General features: G+C 40.3%; 3 protein-coding genes across 10 annotated transcripts; 1 reads left to right on the top strand and 2 right to left on the bottom strand.

Moving 5' to 3' along the window:
- Positions 1-84: 84 nt before the first annotated feature.
- Positions 85-5,777, bottom strand: edc3 (enhancer of mRNA decapping 3 homolog (S. cerevisiae)). The gene is made up of 7 exons (XM_004567709.5): positions 5,632-5,777; positions 5,239-5,404; positions 4,916-5,142; positions 4,504-4,842; positions 4,265-4,418; positions 3,648-3,865; positions 85-3,530 (listed from the first exon to the last, which is right to left on the bottom strand). The coding sequence occupies exons 2-7, from the start codon at positions 5,400-5,402 to the stop codon at positions 3,196-3,198; spliced, it is 1,437 nt and encodes a 478-aa protein (XP_004567766.1). The 5' UTR covers positions 5,403-5,404; positions 5,632-5,777; the 3' UTR covers positions 85-3,195.
- A 1,338-nt stretch (positions 5,778-7,115) lies between these two features.
- On the top strand, positions 7,116-15,825 carry LOC101480453 (uncharacterized). Of its 7 annotated transcripts, XM_076885909.1 has the most exons (24): positions 7,116-7,267; positions 7,351-7,489; positions 7,587-7,880; positions 7,963-8,212; positions 8,376-8,470; positions 8,536-8,644; positions 8,778-8,903; positions 9,618-9,743; positions 10,024-10,128; positions 10,222-10,329; positions 10,423-10,640; positions 10,753-11,002; positions 11,591-11,690; positions 11,814-11,853; positions 11,953-12,010; positions 12,117-12,190; positions 12,283-12,367; positions 12,456-12,531; positions 12,608-12,675; positions 12,753-12,851; positions 13,333-13,437; positions 13,512-13,673; positions 14,264-14,324; positions 14,618-15,825. In XM_076885909.1, the coding sequence occupies exons 4-24, from the start codon at positions 8,171-8,173 to the stop codon at positions 14,803-14,805; spliced, it is 2,295 nt and encodes a 764-aa protein (XP_076742024.1). In that variant the 5' UTR covers positions 7,116-7,267; positions 7,351-7,489; positions 7,587-7,880; positions 7,963-8,170; the 3' UTR covers positions 14,806-15,825. The 7 variants fall into 7 exon arrangements, 6 of the variants coding, with proteins under 6 accessions (XP_076742024.1, XP_076742025.1, XP_076742027.1 ...); XR_013099355.1 differs by having other exon boundaries at positions 7,351-7,880; positions 14,162-14,324; positions 14,618-14,693; XM_076885910.1 differs by having other exon boundaries at positions 7,378-7,880.
- syt18b (synaptotagmin XVIIIb) lies at positions 15,059-19,550 on the bottom strand. 2 transcript variants are annotated; one of them, XM_076885915.1, is made up of 5 exons: positions 18,922-19,550; positions 17,402-18,423; positions 16,965-17,119; positions 15,842-15,999; positions 15,059-15,746 (listed from the first exon to the last, which is right to left on the bottom strand). In XM_076885915.1, the coding sequence occupies exons 1-2, from the start codon at positions 19,064-19,066 to the stop codon at positions 17,414-17,416; spliced, it is 1,155 nt and encodes a 384-aa protein (XP_076742030.1). In that variant the 5' UTR covers positions 19,067-19,550; the 3' UTR covers positions 15,059-15,746; positions 15,842-15,999; positions 16,965-17,119; positions 17,402-17,413. The 2 variants fall into 2 exon arrangements, with proteins under 2 accessions (XP_076742030.1, XP_076742029.1); XM_076885914.1 differs by having other exon boundaries at positions 16,965-18,423; positions 18,922-19,549.
- Between the last annotated feature and the right edge of the window lie 942 nt (positions 19,551-20,492).

The following is a 20,492-nucleotide window of genomic DNA, read 5'->3' as shown; positions in this document are numbered from 1 at the left end:
ATATGTCTCAGTCAATTCGGTGAAGGAATTTGATCATCGATGAGGCAATAATAACAAGAAACCAAGATACAGGGACAGCGTGGGTGCAGTTGTTTTCATTTAATTGGTTCAACCTGCAGATGTGACATATTAAGACTGAGCAGCACTTTGCACATGAGGCTTCAAAGGGAACTCACTAAAAAAAACAAATTCTGTGTTGCAAAGTTGCGTGTCTATATATTTCTCGAGTTAATATGCATGTCTGCCCTTAACATTTAAGACATAAATGATTAAAAAGAAAAGAAAAATGGGGGTGCAGGGGGAGGAGGGAATCCCCATCTGCTGCTGCAAAAAGACTTGCACAAACATATTTCCTGTAAAAAGTCAGACTGATCCAAGTTCTTCGACTGTTCACATTTTATTGATATACAATCCTTTCTTTGTTGCCGTTGATGAGAAAATAGTGTTAAGTACACAAAGTTGTCATTACAGCAGAACAAAAGGGAACCACCATAAAAGTTTTATTCACTGCCCCCTAGTGGCCAAAGACGAACTAAACTCATTTTATTCACATTCAGCAACGCTGGCTGATGACGTTTCCAAGCCAGACTTGTCTCAACAGATGTGACATAACACATGCAGTCAGAGGAATGTTAGCGAAAGGACAAAATACTTAAGTATGAAAGTAACTTTGGGCAAATCGGTACATGAAGTCTGTGCAGATTAATTTACACAAAAGAAACAATTACAATGACTTTCAAAAAAAAAAAAAAAAATCCTCAGATGGTGTGGACTGCTTAAATTTAGCCTTTCTTACACCAATTTCAAAGAATACACAATCCAACTCCAAATAAGGGCACGTTAGAGAACAGCTATGCAGATCCGACACAGATTGGTAACCTCAACGTAATACACTTCTGGACACATTTCACAGCAAATGGTTACATTCATTGCTTGAAAGATCTGAGTAGACATGCCTCCAATCAAGGCATCAAAGGGAAGAAAAAAAAAGCAGCTGCACGTGAACTTCACAGTTTGTGATTTAGTGTATTGTTAAATATCAGCTTAATGTCCTGAAATAAAAGCGTGAACACAAGAATCAAGAATATTTTGTGATTTCCACGATTGCCCAATCCTGCAGTTCTTTTTTTTTTTTTTAAGCCAATTTTATTGGTTCCTAGAAAGTATTCAAGTGTGGGACGCTGCATCAGCACAAATGAATTGAAATACATTTGAATCCCACCACACAGAAAGTAACATTTGGTAAAAAACAAACAAAAAAAAAAAAGATCACTCCAACCTTTTTGGTCGGACTTATTTTTTAGCCAAAGTGTCACTTATAATTGTGCCACTTCGGGCTCCGCTTTGACAGACTTCTATTAACTTCTGCATATGAAACATGCAATACTGCAAAAACTTGCCGAAGTTGTGCAATTGCTTTGACCTCATCAAGTCTGCACCAGTTTTGATTGTGTAAAGCAAAGTTGGCTTTTGAATCCAATCTGTACTACCAAGCTAAACAGGCAACAGCAACCCAACATCGCCAAGAATTAGCAGACTTGATAGTTCACTGTGAGAGAATATGGTATCAGTACTTAGTCTGCAGTCTACTGAATATTTTCTCCATAATACAGTAATGGCTGAAAGACAACAGACGCTGTATGAAAAATATATTTAACAAATCTAAACTCTAGTTGGCATTCGATGAAGCAATAAAGATTTTACATGAGTTGTACAAATAGAACTTTGGGCCTTTCAAACAACAGTAAAGCCCTTCATCCCATAACTGTACCAACGTTTAATAAACTTATTTCCCCTTAAATTATCATGAAAAGGTACGACTGCATCTATTTTACATGCCATGTCTTGTTTCCAGAGCCCTTATCATCACAATATAATTTGCAGAAGAGACAAAAAAGCTGTTGTAATCTGCTGCTCTTGTATTTGAACACCTTGTTATTTAGGACAAATATTACAAGCTTAATTCCCAACAAAGCATTACATAACAGTGACAGAATGTGGCAAAGTACTGCAGGCAGCAATGGAAAGACCAGCGTAAGCTTAACTGTAAGCCGTCAGATCCCAATACGTGTGAAAATTGTTCATGCGTGTAAACCGAGATGAATCTGCGTCTAATCACTGGAGTGCTTTGAAAGAAAGTTAGATTGCCATGACTTTCAGAACTCTCCTGTTTTAAATCAGTGATTGTCCTACTCACTTTAAATCTGAACATTAAAGCCCCTTACAGCCATTAAGCTGTCAGCATCTTAATGTGTCAACTTCATGTCTGAACAAGCACACAGTCACACACTCATAAAAGTCCCTGCAGCAATCTAAAACAGACTAACATTTACATATCATACTTTCAACATGGCGCAAGTCTGAATGTATGCAGTCATTATAACAGACAAGTGTGAAGAGGATTATGACTGCACGTCTCCTGCCTTTTGAGAGCTCACAAAAGATAGCCCTAAACAGCAAAAACATGATGTAACATTTTATGCCACTGCATGTATTGTACAATAAGATGAAGCCTATAGTACACTTTTAGATTTTCACAATCCAGAACCAGGAGCTCTGAGTATGTGTGAGGGCTAAAGCAGACGCTCTTCTCTGCAGCACATACACAAAGACAACTAGATGCTGTGTTCTTCATGACTACAGCACGGAGAACTAAATGTGGTTAGACTTTGTTTGACACAACGCTGACAATGATCTTTGCCACAAGTGCTGTGCACATATTGCAGATATGGTGTGCACGACACCATATTTATGTTTGAACTGACAGCAAGAGAAACTTTAACATAAAAAGTTGAAGAAACCAGCACTGTTCTCCTGTATTCCCTCTTTGAAACGGCTCTAATGTTGCATTCTTTGACACTTTGGTTATCATTATGAATTAACAAGACTTATTAGCAATCTTATTAAACTGCTTGCTATACCCTCCAAAAGTCTGTATTTTCAGAAATGCTTACTTTTTCCCCCCCTATCTCTATCTATATGCACTTAATCCTACTACGCTACTGTAAGATGCATCACCACTGGTCCTTCAGTATGAGGAAAAAGATCTGTTTGCACACGCCGAGTTAGAAATTTCACAGATAAACTGGAAAAACAGATCTAACTCTGGAATATAAGGCGCCAAAACCCAAACGGTCATGGAAGGTAAAAGATTTAATCTGTCAACATGACGTGAGATGTCGACCATCTGACCCGTTATGCCGAGTGCAAGGGGATGACAAATTTGCAGCCAAAGGGAGAATGGTATTTGATTCCCACTTCCTGGAACACCTGGCGAGGAATTCCTATGTCACACAGGTAGACCCTGCCAGCCCCTTCAGCTAAGGGGAGTGGAAGGCAAAGTGAGAGGGACCATTTGGCTTCAACTGCCTGCCCCTGGCCGCTAGCAGGGGGATCTAAGCTTAGCACTGGTGCTCTGTTCTGATTCGCCCAGTCTGCAGCCGCCCAGTACCAAGGCTGATCCATCAGGAATGTGTTCTCATGACAGTCCAGACAGTTAATGATTAGATCCACAGGGGTGTCAGGGAGGTCTGTGGAGCCACAGAGAAAAAAGAAGAATGTCAAGGTATTTAGCAACGCTTTTGTTTTTAATGAAGCCAACAGTATTTGGAGGGGGAGAGATCAATAAAGCCACAAAACAAACCTACCTTTGATACTGGACACCTGTTTGCCACCAGTTTTGTTGAAGAGGGTGACCTCGCTGGTCACGGCGTCATGCATTTTGACAAAGTTTGGCAGAAACAGGACGACCTCCACTTCGTGATTGGCCAGGTGGCGACCGCAGCTGATGCCCTGAGCTCCCTGAACATGAGGGCCACACAGCAGTGCCACCGTGGGATGCTGGTGCAAATTCTTCGGGGTGAATCTGGAAGAAGCAGGAATAGCAAAGATTTTATTTAGTACTTTAGAAGAACAAAATGACTAGGTTAATTAGTGTTGATGCGACAAATATGAAATAAATAGAAACAAGAGAGAAACTTAGAAAAAAATAAGTACTCTGAGAGCACAAACCTCCACCAAAGCAGCTCACTCTCTGGGGAGTATTTACTTTCTAGGGAATAGTATTGCATTTTGTATATATTCATTTTGGGGTTTTTACAGTTGTTTTCACTGCACTAAAAACTTCTTAAAGTATATTTAAAAAGAACAAAGTGAAACTGAAACCCATTTTAACTATAATGTGATATTTAGAATCCCCATATATTAGTATCATTTCCTAAATGTTGCCAGTTCAACAAAAGGCACATTTTAGATAATTGCTTACCTGTTTGGCCCCCCTAGTAATGTAAGTGCCATCTGACTGGCACACACTCCAGTCATTTCCAGTCTCCTCTCCAGTGACAGACCATGGCGCTCAGCAACAGACAACAGACGCTTGTGCAGTTCGTAGGTTATACTTGGTACAACAAGTCCAGAGTCTGTGGAAAGTAAAGCAAACATCAATAAGGCTTAAATTGATTTACCTGCATCTCCACTTCATTCATTCCAATATAAAACACTTGCCGGTGCAGTATTCTTTGGCCCCAGGCTGCGGTACAGTAATCTGTCTGTACACAACAGGTTTGGCCTCCAGGATGTTCTCATCATGCCGGTACCGAGTAGGAGTCTGCTCCTGAGGTGTGCCGCGTGACCTCACACCATTACGACGCTCCGATATGTCAATCTCTGAGAAAACTGCTGCTTTGTCAAAAAGAGCCAGGTTTCCTTCAAAATCAAAGTCTGTGTCCAGGAAATCATCCACGCTGTCGCCAAAACACTCATCATCTCTCTGCTTCATCTGGCCATTCTTCACCCCATTCTTCTTCGGCGTCACTTGATTTACCCCTCGATTACTGGCTGACCCTGAGGGGATGATAAATATATAGTTAACCACTTTGCCACAGATTTTTAGTGAATTTAACAGCATTGCACTTACAGGAGTTATGTCTTCGACGGAATCCTTTAGGCTGGCCAGGTATGTCCAGATGACGCTCTCCATAACTTTTAGAGCAGTGCTGTGGAGAGTTCAGTTTCTCCACAGATCTAGGGTCACCCTTTGGGACTGCAACCGGTGCGCTGGTTACCTTTGCAGGTGCAGCAGAGGTAGTCCGACTATTGTCATTTCTAAAATCTAAAATCTTTAGGTCTTTTATGTCAATGGCACTGGGGAAAAAAAATATGAGTCAGAATGACGTTAAATAACAAAACCGATGAGCTAAAAAGTTGACAATGAGCTAACATTTAGTAGCACAGACTTACCTGAATGTGACCTCTGGCACGGGACACTTGACTCCATTATGGAAAGGCTGTCTTAAGGAGATGGTTTGGCTGGACTGGTCCACAGATGATACTTCTCCCTGGTAGACTCCCAGCGTTGGTCCACAGTTAATTGACACCAAACTACCCAACCAATCCGCGGCCATTTCTACAGCACGTGTTATTAAGAAAGAAAATATTAATTATGTAGCATTATTGTCAGAGAAGATTTCTAGAGACAGGAATCATCCTGTTAGCTAACTTTGTGACCAGGACATCAGAAATACTAGTCGTTCGGTTTTACTAGAGAGTCGTGACTAGCTTAGCCACGGCCTGCTATCAACCTTAGCTAAGTTTATATGAAGGTAATATCGCCTTGAAAAAAAAATTGTTTACCTTTTTGGAGTTACGGTGATGAAGAGCCTCCTGAACAATACAACTCAATAAACTGCGATATTAAGTGCTCATAAGAAAACTGTTTCTTCTTCAACTATTAGCTTCTTAGCTTTTTGAATGGAGCAAGCTTTCACGGTTTATACCACTTCCTGTTTCCGGAAGAAGTACCTTTTCGAAATAAGAGCCGAAGCTTAACAATTTTTTGCCAGACAGCTGGAAATCTGTGGTGAAGCTTGTTTTGCCCCCCCCCCCCCCCCCCCCCCCCCCCCCCCCACACACACACACACACACACACACAAACACAAAAAGTCAGGCAGAGCTAAATAGAAATTTCAACTCATTATCTCAAAATCTCTGGTTAGTATCTCAACATGTTGACATACTTAGTATCTCGAAATTTCCAGTTATTTCATATAACTATAGCGATACGTAACAGCGTAGCTTTGACTTACAGTTGGCAAAAACAAATTTCCTTTAGTGGGTACATCTTATGGATATTATGGAAACTTGTTTCAGGCACTGAAAAAAATAGAAAAATGTCTTCTATACGTCCAAATTTCAGTTTAGTCTCATTAACTAAACTTGAAATTTCGCCTATGGTATCTAAAAATTCAGACTTTCTCAGAAATGACTTCAACAGAAGTCAAAAATTTGAGATACACAATTGTAATAAATAAGTCGACATTTGACTTTTTTTTTTTCTTAGTGGCAGAAACAAAGCTTCCACATAAACCTCAGTATAACCTCACTTCTAGATTTTCAGTTGAAACAAATATTTTAAAACAAGCAAACAAAGACGTATATACATTTTTATCCATTTGTGTATTTTGTTCCCATAATTGTTGTGGTATTGATAGAAGAACTGCAATTTTAAAAATGTGTAACTGAGAAAATGAAGGTCATAATTTTAAACAAACATGTACCGAGTACTTCTTTGTACAAAATACAGATGTCATGATGTCTGACTTCTCATGAGTCAGAAATGGTGTGATTAGTGTCTCAGCTGGTGTGATCCCATCTCAGCATGGGTTCTAGTACCTACTTGCAAATGGCAAACCACTAATTCAAATAGATTTGGTTAGTAGAATATTGAGTCATTAAATATTTGTTGCTGGTGGAAAAATTTTCATTAACAGAGCAGTGCTTCTGAATAATGGTCTGACTTGCTAACGCAGAGAAACAAATTTGGATTTTGCCACTTGTGTGCAATATTTCACACTGATTTATAGAACTGCCCAAAGATTATCCATCATGTTGCTCCCTGAAGTTTAAATACAGAAAGAAAGAAAAAAACAATCATATCAAGCATTGTTTTCTCTTTTTGTGCTTAGAGCGATCACAGTCAATCATTTACTGTTACGCATAATTAATCAAGGACAAGCTGGTCGTTTGGGAGATGCTCCTGACAACTCGTGTCAACAAACAAGTAAGTCAGCAGGCAAAGTGAGCTCATGCAGAGGCTATCCCAGGAGTGTTATCCGTGACACACTCACCCAACAGAGTCCTGTGTGCAGAGGCTGTCATGGATACACGCGCTAAAGGGCTATATGCTGAAAAAGGTGTTATCAAAGCTGCGTGATACTCCATGAGATGAAATGAGCATCCTCAGTGCACAAGAGAGGGTTTCTTCATCAAGGTAAGAGAAAGTGTCATTTAGTGCACTGCAGAAGTCAGTTTAAATTTCACCATGCACATCTGTTCTTATCTCTCATGATACAGTTGATGACATGGTATACATGCATTTAGATATGGAGACTGGTGTGAAAAACACATGAAGAACAACGACCACTGAATTATCTAAATTTCATAAACACGCCGTAACAACCCCAAAGTGTTAAAACCAGATGATGATCATGAAGTAAGCAATTCAAATATCAAGACACATGATCTATGAATAGCCACAACACGTTGAGCTGTCATCTTTGTGTGAAAATCTGTCTTTGACACGTGGGCAGACGTGTGGAGTGTAACATCTCCCAAACAGAGAGGAGCATTAACTTGGATAGGAAGACGCTACAGGATGTTTAGGGGTTCAAGCCCATTTTCTTCTGCAGACCTGGATATGTGGGACACCAAATCTCGCTTTACAGGCCAGGCAAGATCAAGATATCATTTTATATTTCTGAACTTGAATAATCAGAAGGTAATTATTTAAAAGAAAATGCTTCCCGCTCCTCTTTTTAGACATCAGCATGGTGTGGTGTGGCATCTGTATCAGGATCAGGCTTTCTGTCCAAAGTCAGCACAAGGTTGGGGGAATATTATATAGAGACATGAGTTTTCAGTGAGGTTGGTATATGGCTAATTTATGTGTTTCTGAACATCGAGCAGTGCTGGTGGCTCCAGGCAAAATGACCCAGGTCTAAGGAGGTGGCAATCATTGTCCCATCTGGGGCCTGAGAGTCCCACACGATCATTAGGGGCTGAGTTAAGGGCTGCCCGGGATGGAAGTAGCTTCAGACAAACAGAAGTGGTGCACTGGCTGCAGGAGGCTCACGAGCGACTTGAGTCTCAACTGGACTGGCTGAAGACCAGAGACATGCTGAGCTACAACGCAACTATTGCACAGCTGCCTGGCAGGGCAAGTTGATTGAAATGTCTAAGACCAAATGCCTTATTTGTTTTGAGTGTGTTGATTTTTTCATTCTCTTTAGCTGTTTTGGATTGATTGCTACTCTGGATAAGTATTTGGTTTGTCTTGCACACAGCATCCTCTCACCACGTAATAATGTGTCCCATAGCAGCTACCACAAATGATGAAGGGCCTCGAGGATGAGAAGAAGGCTGCTGTATCAGCTGAAAATGAAAAAAGCAGACAGTGCAGAGAACTCTGTGAAAAGTAAGTCCAGGAAAAAAATATTTAATAATTTAAGAAAAAATTCTCACATGATATTTGCTTACAAGGGTCTTAAATCTGGAGAAGGATTTGTTACATATGAGGTCTGCTCTGGACAGAGGAAGCATCGATCAATCAACCGAGAGAGCTCCGGGCTCGCTCAACAGAACATTACCAGTGAGTCAAGAAGGTCTTAACAGACAGATGTTGAAGTCATTGGATTATTATAAAAGATTCACGCTAAACAAGGTGTGACTCCTTGTTCACCTTTGCTAAATGACACTTTTTCTAAAAAATGGTTTTAATCCAGGAGAAGCAGAAAGTTGACACAGAGATGCTGGAGTTGAGAGAGGCTCTGAAAGAGGCTGAGACTAAGGCAAAGATACTAGAAGAAGAGCGTAACAAGGCACTCCAACAGCTTCAAGCGTCTATTGAGGTGAATTTAAAAATATTACAATTTAACACAATGCTACAATCAAATGTCATATATTGTATTGCTCCGTTTTGTTTCACCAAATGATATCTGACTGTGTGGAACTTTTGGGGTTTTTTCTTGGGGTTTGATTCCAAGGGATCCTTTGGGTCTTGTGGATTGTGGGGTCCATCCTCTGTTGGATGGGCTTGTTTCAGTGGGTACTGGGGAAGATTGGAAGCCAGGCAGGGTGTGGTTGGAGCAATGGGTTCAGGGTGTGGTATCAGGGGAGACTGACCAAAATTCTGCATCCCCTAATTGAGCAGGATGCCGGAACAGAGTGAGCTGTGCTGCACTGCAACAAGGTATCTGGAAAGCTGCACAATCAGAAAAAGTTCACTTGTCTGGCCACACTGTGTGCATTGGGCCCTTTTCTGTTACATCAAGTGAACATGGACTTGTTCTGACTTGTTTTTGTGGTGTGGCACTCACACTGTCCTGTCGGAGGAGTTCGCTGCTGATGGGGAGTGCTGTAAAGGAGGTTCTTTGTGTGCACCGTCATATTTAGATGAGTGTTTTGTGTGAAAATACCTTCCCTAAGAATCATCAGCGGTTGATGGTTTCGTGTTATCGCAGATAGTTTTGTATAAGTGACATGAAAGTGTGTTGTGTGTCATGCATCAGTGGTGTTGCTATTTTCATCTCTTCAGTGTGCGCTCTGTTTCTGTGCACACCCAGATGCAGAGGACGCTGTTGAGTCAAATAGAGGAGACGCACAAGAAGCTCAGCCACACTGCACAGGATCATTCTGAACTGCAGAAAGAGCTGAGCGAAGCCAACAACAAGATCAGCCAAGCATGCCTGGTCAGTTTGCCAGAATTCAGTATTTCATTGCACATCCACACTCATAAGCCTGATAAAGCTGACAATAAACAAAATTTGTTTTGACCAGTTAACATTGTATAGTTTGTGCTCCGGAGAAAAGAGATGTGATCCATTTTAAATGACAAATGTTTCATGATGTTAGCAAATTGTTTTTTTTTTTAAACTTCCTTCAATGCGCAATCAAAGTCCCATAAGTCCAGTTTTTACAACACACATGATCAAAATTAATTTAAAACATTATCTTCCTAATTTTGCTCAGGAAAAAGCCATCTTATCAACTCAAGTGTTGAAGTTGGAGGACAATATAAAAGAAATAAAGTCCAAACTGACTGAGGCTCTGTGTGACAAAGATCACCTGATACAGGTATTGTTTTTAACTGTGATGTGAGTGTAATCCACAGCATAGATCAAAGCACTGTGATTTATAACTACATCTTGGTTTTCGGGTGCGTTACAGGAGAAGACAAATCTTCTCCACAGGGTTCAAGTCCTGGAGATGCAGACTCACAACAAACAGCAGCAGAAAGATGTTGTGGTGAAGGAAGACTCAAAGGCTCTCAGAGAGGTTGTAAAAGCTTTTGAGGAGCTATTCTTTCAATAAGTTTTAGTTGGGAGGAGGGTTCTTAATTGAAGTATTGCCTTCCTGTAATTGCACCAGGAAAATGAAAAAATAAGAGGAGAGCTTGAAATGATCAAGAAGAGGCTGGAGATATCACACCACGAGCTACAGGAGCTGACAGATGAGAAAATCATAAACACCAAACAGGTCACCGATCTGGAGGTGCAGTGCTCTCAGCTGATCAGAGAAAAAGAGGAACTGCAGAGTGAAATTAAAGGCAGACGAGAAGAAATGCAGGAAAAGTGCTGTGAGCACAGGTGAGATGGAGATCACACATATTATTTAATATGAGAAGATGCTTCTTTATTCGTTATTGACTATGCAGCGCAGTACAATTCTCTTTACATAAACGTCAAACTATTTCTTCAGGGAATCTGTGGAAGTCTTGGAACTAGAAAACCAGAAACTGAGGAATCAGTGTCTGCGTTTGGAGGGTGAGGTGTTTGAGAAGGAAAAGCGGGAGGAAGAGTATCGCAAACAAGATGTGGTAAAGGTCCAGACCATCGAGGAACTGAAGGCTGTGGCCTCACATTGGACAGAGAAATGGCAAAAAGTGGCTTTGACCCTGCAGTCTACACAAGAGGAGTTAGAGGAGTTAAAGAAGAACTCAAGAAATAAAGTAAGAACATCCTTTTACCATGCTCTTAAAGACATCAAGTATATCTCATATACTGCTTCTCCCAAATAATCATTTTCAGACACTACTACTGTACTAAAGTCTTTTCCCAGTGTATGAGACCTTGATATTTTCCATAGGCACTTGGATAAGTTCCTGGACCATGACTAACTTCCAGGCTAACATGTCATGTCTCACAATCACACATGTCTGGAATAAGTGCAAAGAAAGTTTTCCTCTTGGGCAGATGAATGTAAACACCGCCTTCTGATGTCAGAACACACTTAATTCTGTGCAGTGGAAGATCCAAGTGAAGTATAAGTAAACAAAATGATTTTGTTTACTTATACGTCACACTATTTTTGTGAAGGGAGATCATTTTTAATAAGTGCATTTATCCAAGTGTTTATAATAAAATACTGCTGAGGCTAAAAAAGGAATTGCCATGTATAACAAACATCAAACATTTTGATAATATTTTTCCAGTTAGAGAAAAAAGATCTAAATCCGAAGCAGCACAAAGAGGGCAGTGTGCCTCTGAATATAAACCTGTAGCTGTAGATGATATAACTGAACACCTGTAACATTCAGGGAGGATGTGACTCACTGCTCAGGGATGAGCTTGAAAAGCTGGAGCTGGAAAGGAGCAGGAGCCAGGCACGTCTTCATAGAGATAAGGACGAAGGTAAAGGTGAGCTCACTTCTGAATAATCTGTGTCAAGTGAAAATATTCCAGACAAGAATACAGATCAGGTATTTTGCAGTTATCCAGTATTAAATAATTCTCTGACACAAGGGGGCGTTGTATTTGCAGGTGAAGGGGGCCAGATTCCAGACAAAGGGACAGAGACATGGTAAGTAGATTTTGATGAGATTTTCATTTTCAAAACACAATGTCAGGAAAGTGCTTGAAATGAAATTTTGTGAGCTTCATCATAACTGTTTTTTTCCAGCTTATCAGAATCCTCTTTGTTATGGGACTCTGAGAGCCACCCAAACAAATTCCTTCAGGTAACAAAATATTCCTGCCTCACTTATGTGCATTTTTGACACCTTAATGGAAGGTGAGGGGAACTGTGACGAGAAGATGATGTTGTCTTTCGTAATTTACGTACAGGTCAGCATCCAAAGCAGTGAGGTTCAAAGGCTGAAGCAAAAACTTGCAGACAAAGAGAATGAACTGAGCGAAAAGTACCCTTTCTTACTTCTTAAACTTATGTGTGACGTATTGTTGTAGACTCTGAAAATGACTGTGTAACAGATGAGTATGTGCACTGTCTTAGAGAACATGCTTTAAAGACTCTAGAAAGGCTGAGAGAGATGGAAAAAAATGAGGCTAAAATCAAGATTTCTGCCCTGGAGCTCAAGGTAGTGTCACTACAACCTGATCATACTATAAATCAACACATTTAACCACTCATAACCCGAAGGGTATGTTCTTATCTCCTCCCCTTAGCTCATGAAAAAGCTTCCTGAAGATGGCCAAGATCAGGGAAGCATTCTAACAGACATCTTCATTCGTGACTCAGAGGGTATGAGCCGGCCTGCCAGGATTCAATGCACTGATTTACCTTGCTGAGTTCTGAAACGACTTCCTGATGTTTTCAGAGATTCCAGGGAAGGTGAACCAAATCCTCCCAAGCTCGAAGCTTCAAACCCAGAGGCAGTTTTATGAGGTCAAGTCCATAAATGGAATGTACTATAAGCCACCTGTCTTTGTAAATGTAACAAATGAGGCAAATCTTGCCCACAGGTTGAAGATGGGAAACCTTCTGTCCAAGGCCAAAGGGGCAAAACAGTCTGTCCGCTTAATGTAGACACAGAGCAGCAAAGGAGACTGGTTACTGAGCAGGTAGTGTATGATTCTGGTCCTGATCCAAGTTAGCACTATGGCTCCAGAGTGGCAATGTTAATCAGTCTACTTATTAACCTTTCACTGAAATACAATCTTATTTATATGAATTGGTAGGGGAGCCGTAGGATTTTGCAGAGAATTTCAGGATAAAGCCTGCAACAAGTTTGGACTTGTGGTTGTCGGTGAAACATCCCAATAAATTTTAAATCAGATGCTAATATGATTACTATATCAAGTACTTAATTTAATAAACAACAACAGTATTACCTGCAGCTTCAGCTACATAATGATGGCCAGCAGGTTAAAACATTAAACAAAGTTATACAAAGTTTGTACATTCTAACTAGTGTTAGCATGTTAGCATGTTGATAGCGCTAGTCCCAGCATTCAGGGAGTTGCTAGTGTGGCCAGTTTTGTTTTACACCTGCAGTAGGTTACAACAAGCCTGAGTAACTGCTATTTTCTATTACATCTGTAGTTAAAGAGTTTATTTAAAGAACGAGAGGGAAAGGAGGCCCAGCAGGGTGACAGCAATGGAGCCTCTTCACCTCAAGACTGGACACCCACAGTTAAACTTGTTAGGGTAAGAAGCCTCAGCCATATAAAGCTGAAAAACACAATGATCCTGGCCAAAAAGTGTTTGTGACTTTCTCTCAGGCTGCAGTGGACAGGAGAAACTGGCAACAAGCCTCGGGTTTGATGCCAGTGTTCGAGGAGGATGAAGAGGAGATTAGCGGCTGTCCAGCAGAGGAGGAGGAGGAGGAGGGAGAGGCAGGAGAGGAGACCCATGATGAAAGCCTCCTTGATCAGAAACAGCAGGTTATTAAACTTAATGTTCAGCTGCAGAAAGCATTGCCAAGTTCAAAAATTTATAAAATCCAACTAAAAGAATAAAAAGAATATACAGTATATATATTGTAGGGATATATATCATCGGCAACTGATTCGACTTAATATCTTTAGTGGCATTATCGTGACACGCAGATTATACTGTGAAATTCTGAACCGCCCTCACTTTCATTACATATATACACGCATATGTGCAGAGAGCACTAATCCCAGCTTCTACTTTAATCAAAGAGCAGGGCTGTCGTTCTGACTGCATAGCTGCTTAAATGGTACGTGGAAAAAACATTTCTGCTATAATCTCAAATATGACTCCTTGTACTTGGTAAATAATCGGATATAAAGCAAAGGAGTTAACCATTCAGTAGAAACACAGTGAAGTCAACCATGAAAGGATAGGAATGAGTTACAGTGTTTTTCCATGTGAAGATCTTTGACCAACTTTTCTGAACATTTTTTAGAAAAAGGATTAAAATCATAAAATAGCGCATTAATATGGCCAATGCACACCTGCAAGAGGAAACATGAAGTCAGAGGTTTGAAACTGTTCCTCTCCTCATCAGATCTCAGCTATGACTGCAGAAATCAACAATCTGAAGGCAAAAAATGACAGTCTGCTGCAAGGTGAAGCTGTGCTAGGATCAGTGTAATGAGTAGTGTAGAAACGTGTCTGCATGGCTGTGTTGTGTTTCAAGTCTTAGGATGTACTCATCCCAAACAGGGACATGTCCACAAATGTCCATGAAGTTGTTTTTTTTTTTTTAAACAGGCACAAAAATGGTCATTGGTGGAGAAGTCTCTAGTTTAAATGAATTCACCTTCTGATTCTATGTTTGAGTTCTTTCTGTATTTCTAGTCTGTTTGTTGGATTTGAAGTTTGGAAATTTAAATTTTCTCCGTCTTTTCTTTTTGTCAAGCCTTAAGGTCAAAGAGGTCAATCTGGGACCGTAGCCCCCCCAAAAAGCTCTCAGATAAGTCTTCTCAGTGTTCAGATGAATATGGCCCAGAGTGGAAGAGGACACTTCCCCTTTATCCTGATGGAATATTCCTGGCTGAGCTTGTACACATCTGTAGCCCTGATGAAGAGGAGGGAGAGGTTAAATGACGTATTTGTGAAGACTCCAACCAGCTTTATTCCTGATGCTTCACAGAAAATGATTGTTCCATTCAAATATTTTATTGTATCGTTGTTACAGAAAATCATTAAGCGGAACCATAACAACAATAATTTTAGCATTTTTAGCTGATAAAATCCGGCAGAAAGATTTTTAGTGACAAGGACCAAATACATCTGTATTGTAAAGACTATAGTGTTCAGTTAAAACGTTTTGGGTATAGAAACCAAATGGATACAAGACTGCACAATTAAAAGGTTTATTCTGGGCTTTGCTTTACAGAAACGTACACTAAAAGCAACTTTCTACATTTTGCATAGAAGAATGTAGTGACTGATATGCTGAAATAAGGCCATGTTGAAAGAACTGATTTCTCAGAGTTTCACTGAACACAGGCATTTCATATACCTAAACAACAATTCAGTCAGACAACTCCAGGATACAGAGTTTGGTTGCAAGCTCATCACTCCTTTCAAACATCTGTCAGAGCCGATGAGTTAATAACACCTCCTTAAATCCCCATTTTGACAGTGAGGTGGTGGAGGAACTGAAACAGCAGCAGTGCTGGGGGGCAGCTCCACTGGGATGCCATAGATGGAAATTTTTGAAGTCCAAGTAAGCTGCCAGATTAGGAGGGTGTGTATCATCTTGAGTGTAGACAGCACCTTGAGGTGAACTAGATCACAGGTTGACTCTATCCATACGCGCTTCATGTCTGACCGTTTTTGTTGCCCAAAGAGCTCAACAGTAAATCCGCTCCATTGGTCATCAAACAGCCTTATTCTATTGCGGTTTCAGGTTGAATAGTGTGCCATCGTGCCTGCTCCACATGCTGGCTGCACATGTCTCTCCAATGAGCACGTCCTGCATCTGCAACCTCTGCTCCAACGAAGACTCGGCCAACAACTCTGGCTTCTGAAAGGACTGCATTCTGCCACATTAGACAAGAGAGGGGATGCTGAATTGTGCTGCATTTATTATAACGGAAAAATAAAACTATTGCCGTGGTATATGATGATTAATGACCTGGTTTATTACAAATTCAAGCATGAGGGGCAGCTGACTGATGTCTCCTGGAGGCAGGTCAAACAGGAAAGAAGTGTTCCACACAGTACAGGACCCTGCTTTAGTCTCTCTGCTGCTCATCAAAACTCCCTCGTGGTGCAGATTGATCACCTGGTAGTCTATATGCATATACACAAACACAATGTGTCTAACTTTCGTTAAGTACTAGCAGATTTTTAGACGATTTAGATCTTAAATAAAGCATAGAGTGAAAGTGTTCAAAAAGAGTGAAATACATTTTTTAAATTTAGATGTTTAGCTGGAATTTACACTGCACTTGCACCACATTTAACTTTGCATATACAGTATATAAGGGTTATTCACTATACTGCCTCTTATTATTCACGAACAAGTACTTTCAGGTTCTGAGATAAAATAAATAGATTATCTGAGTCATGCTTATGTGACATATTGTGCAGGAAACTGATATCATGAAATCACTTGGATCTATATACAGGATGAGTTTGCATGCAATAGAAAAATAAAAAAATAATGCCTTGACAGACTAATGCATACAAAGATTAGACCTGACAGATCAGAGCACCAGTGGAGATTGGAATGTTTCCTGAGGATTGTGAATAGCGAAGGATTAAACCACAATGTCATTAAAAAAGGGATGATCTCCTGATGCATTCTGGTCCTGTAAGACATCATTTAATCCCTTAAACATTAAAAGCAAACATAGGGAATTACTTTACCTCTGCCCCTGAAAGAAAAAAGTTAGTTCTACCCATATATATATATATATATATATATATATATATATATATATATATATATATATATATATATATATATATATATATATGGGTATATATATATATGGGTATATATATATATGGGTATATATATATACATATATATATATATATATATATATATATTATATATGGGTATATATATATGGGTATATATATATATATATATATATATATATATATATATATATATATATATATATATATATATATATATACCCATATATATATATATAATACATCTGTCTATCTATTATGCCCTTATAGCATTCTGAAATCACATACGCATTTTGTCGAGTTTAAGTGACACCAAACTCTGGTTTTACCTGCTGCCACTGATGTAGAAACAAGGCTGTCTAGATTATCAGCTCTGAGGACCGTGACTTTAACAGAGTGCGACAGTCTGATAATGAAGCAAAATGAAGATCTGTGGAGGACAGCTAAGCCCCTTACACATCAGTGCATCCTGAGAGGTCAGACTCTGCAATCAAAGGGCAAAAGTTCAAAGAGCAAAGAGGGCATTCCTAATTGGCAGGAATTGCAACTTGAACATTTAGCTCTGTCATACACAGCAATGAATAAATAAAACTACAGAAAAAAATCTGGAAATTTGTTTACATTTTCTTCCATCTTGTTATTGTTCCAGGATTTAAGTTCAGAGGTCTAAAATTTGTACCCGAAAGGTTCCTAATCAATCATTCAAGTTGCTTTTACCTCCAAGTACGGACATTTAAACCACTCACAGGTGTATAACCTTCGCTACCTTTTTTATTTTCTACTTGCTTCGATTGAGTTCTTTTGTTAAGTGAAGTGGCGTCTGTGGTGTCCAGTCTCTTCCTGCACACTCGGCTTCCAGTTCACCCAGAGAACTGCGTCTGGGGCTCGCTGGTTCTCGTGCATTCACAGCTACCTTCAGTACACACCTTTGGAGCTCCTCCACAGAGCTCACCTTAAAAATTAGCACCAGGCTGTGGGCTTCAGAGCTGGAGCTGCTCTGCACAGCGGCTTTCATAGGAAAGGGGCAGAGAGGTGGTAGGCTGCCCTGCACAGACACATCTTCCAGCCTGTGAGGCGTCCCACTGAGGCTGAGGACAGTGACTGTCAGGGTTTGCTGCCCTGGAGAGAAGGCCATAGTGAAGTGGAGGCAGGGTTTTGGTGATATTGGATGTTGGCAGCTTGCACTGGAGCCATAGCTTAGTGGGGCCAATGGGATAGGTTTTTCTTTTGTAGAAGGAGAGCCAGCACTGGGTCTGGTGAGTCTAGTGTGCTCATTATAAGATATGTCTTCCCCAGTTACAGTGCAGCGTCGCTGCAGGGCCTTGCGTGTTTTGGCCAGTAGTCCCAGTTTGGGAAAGGAAGGCAGCGAGCTATGACTCTGGTCTAATGGTTTATAAAGGGGTGATGAAAGCAGAGGTGTGCTGAGGCGGCGCAGGGAAAAATAAGACTTTGGAGGCTCCTTTTGTTCACAGGAAGTTTGATTTGAAAATGCCAGAGAGCCAAATTCACCCTCTGAAGTAGCAGCGCTGCTAAAAGTGGACGGGTACTCCAGCACTTCTTCATCCAGCTCAGCAAACTGCTGCTTGGATGCTGATGCTGTTGCTCCTGCTGAGGGAGAAGGTGAGGTCTGAGCAAAGGACACAGGTTCAGCAGGAGCTGGTGCTGATGTCGCAGGAGCTTTGTCTTTCACTCGAGAAACTTTACTTTTCCACAAGCACAGAAGGCATCCCAGGACCAAACACAGACAAAAGGTGATCAGCCCAACCAGAAGAAGAATCTGGAGATGAACTGTAGAAGCAACAAGGGATAATAAGGTCAGGTGGCAGAAGTAATTCATCTCAGTCAACTCTGGGATTACATAATGCAGTTAATGTAGTATTTTGGGCCATGTGCTGGAAGATATTAGCATATTACTAAATGACTGGTTCAAATTTTGTCAGAGCTTTCTTAAAATATACACATAAAAACTGAACAATATATTAATAAATATGCCATTCCTAATATGATTGGGTAGCCAAGTTTACAGCCCTTAATTTGTGGAGATATGCATCACTAAAGTAGGTTTCTAAATGAGTAAAAATGATGTAATTATCAAAGAGATTTAGCAACACAAAATGTACCAAAAACACAAACACTGGAAAGAAACATTTGATGTTATTCTAGCTTTGCTTTATCTATGAAAACAACAGAATCACATCCGTTATGGACCAGGGAGCTCTTTCATCAGCATGTATATGGTAATAGCATGTGGCGATGTGGTTATTGTTTTGGACTCGGATACCGTACCTTCTAACTGTTTGGTGAACAGGACCTGAACCAGAAGCCAGAAGAACAGAATGACCATGATGCCCTCGATCATGCCCTTGCAGCAGAAAAGCAGCACAGACTGCCACAGAGGCTGACCGGGGTACTCCTCATCATGATAAGGCATGGTGCCAGCAGTAGAGCCTACTAAGAAATCCACAAGCAGAAGCCCAAATGTCCAAGTAAAGAAGATCGTTTGCTCGACTGATGAAAACACATTTAGATTTTTAGTCCAAAACAAAGCCAAACAACGTTATTTTAGACTATCAAGTAAAGGAAAAAAAGGCACAAAAACATTTGCACTTGCCTTCATAAAAACATTACTGTAAATTTAAAAAAAATTATAACTGGTTTAATTTAAAGTTTCTTCTCTCCACCTGTAGATCTATTTCTCGGTTGGGAGTCAGAAAATCATCCTTCTGTCCAAACTCTCTGCATACCGTATATTCCAGCCTGCATCCCTGGATAGTGATAACCTCATTTGCAAAGTGACTTACACACTTATTATTCCTGCCTGGTGGGCGGGGACCGTGGGCGGAGAGAGCCGTCATAATACCTCCGCAGCATCTTTCCTCTTCAGTGTTCCAGATGTAAATCCAGCATTTTCACTATAGCATAACTATCCTAACCAGTAAATCCTGTAACCCTCCCCCCAACACACACACACACACCACCACCACCACCACGCTCCTTTGACCCATGAATTTGTTTTTTTTAATTATTTTTTATTTATTACTGTCATGATAGGTCTGCTACAGAGTTAAGCAAGTAAAGCTCACTCTGTAGGTTCTTTTCCATATTCACAACGTGATGTGTAGATTTTTACACATCACAGTAAGCTTAGAAGTTTTTTTTCTTTGTGTCTCTATGACAGAAGCCAAACTGCAGGGACTGAAAAAAGTAATTAAATTTACACTTACATTTGTTTTTTCCCCCTCTTGCTACACAGTTCGGGTTCCAAGTTAAAGACATCAGAAACAGCTTGGCATACTGACAGATGTGCATCTTTGCTTGTTCACAACACCCCTGAACATGGATTAGTGTATGTGTGTCATGTGTAGGCGAGGAAATACTACCCCCATCTGGCCAATCGAGAACTTATTCTTGAATTTTTGGATCCAACTTTCCAGTGATGGAAAGGAGCTGCTGTTCAGCTATTTTAATTAAATAAAGGCAGCTGTATCGCACAATTATAATGAGCCAGTTGAGATATCCAGAGTAAAAGTACAAAACTGGCCCCTGTGCACGGCACGCCATCGCCGATTCTAACATACAAGGGTCTTTTTTCAGATCAGCTGGCGATGTTAAATGTTGTTTGGCTTTCTGATGATGGCATGGATGTTTCCAGTGGACTCATTACCTGATCGATAGTATGCACATGTGAGAGGAGGAATCCCTAATTGGCTGAATCTTATTCAGTGTGTATATCTGTGCAAATGTGCATGAACACTGCTCCTTTGTAGCTGACAAAGGTCACACAGACTGAAACTGAATAACAAATTATGGTAAGTGGGACAGTGTGCAGTGGTTACATTATATATCTTTTCAACATA

Source organism: Maylandia zebra, linkage group LG7 (assembly GCF_041146795.1).
Source record: "Maylandia zebra isolate NMK-2024a linkage group LG7, Mzebra_GT3a, whole genome shotgun sequence".
NCBI lineage: Eukaryota > Metazoa > Chordata > Actinopteri > Cichliformes > Cichlidae > Maylandia > Maylandia zebra.
This window is presented reverse-complemented; position numbering and strand designations above follow the sequence as displayed.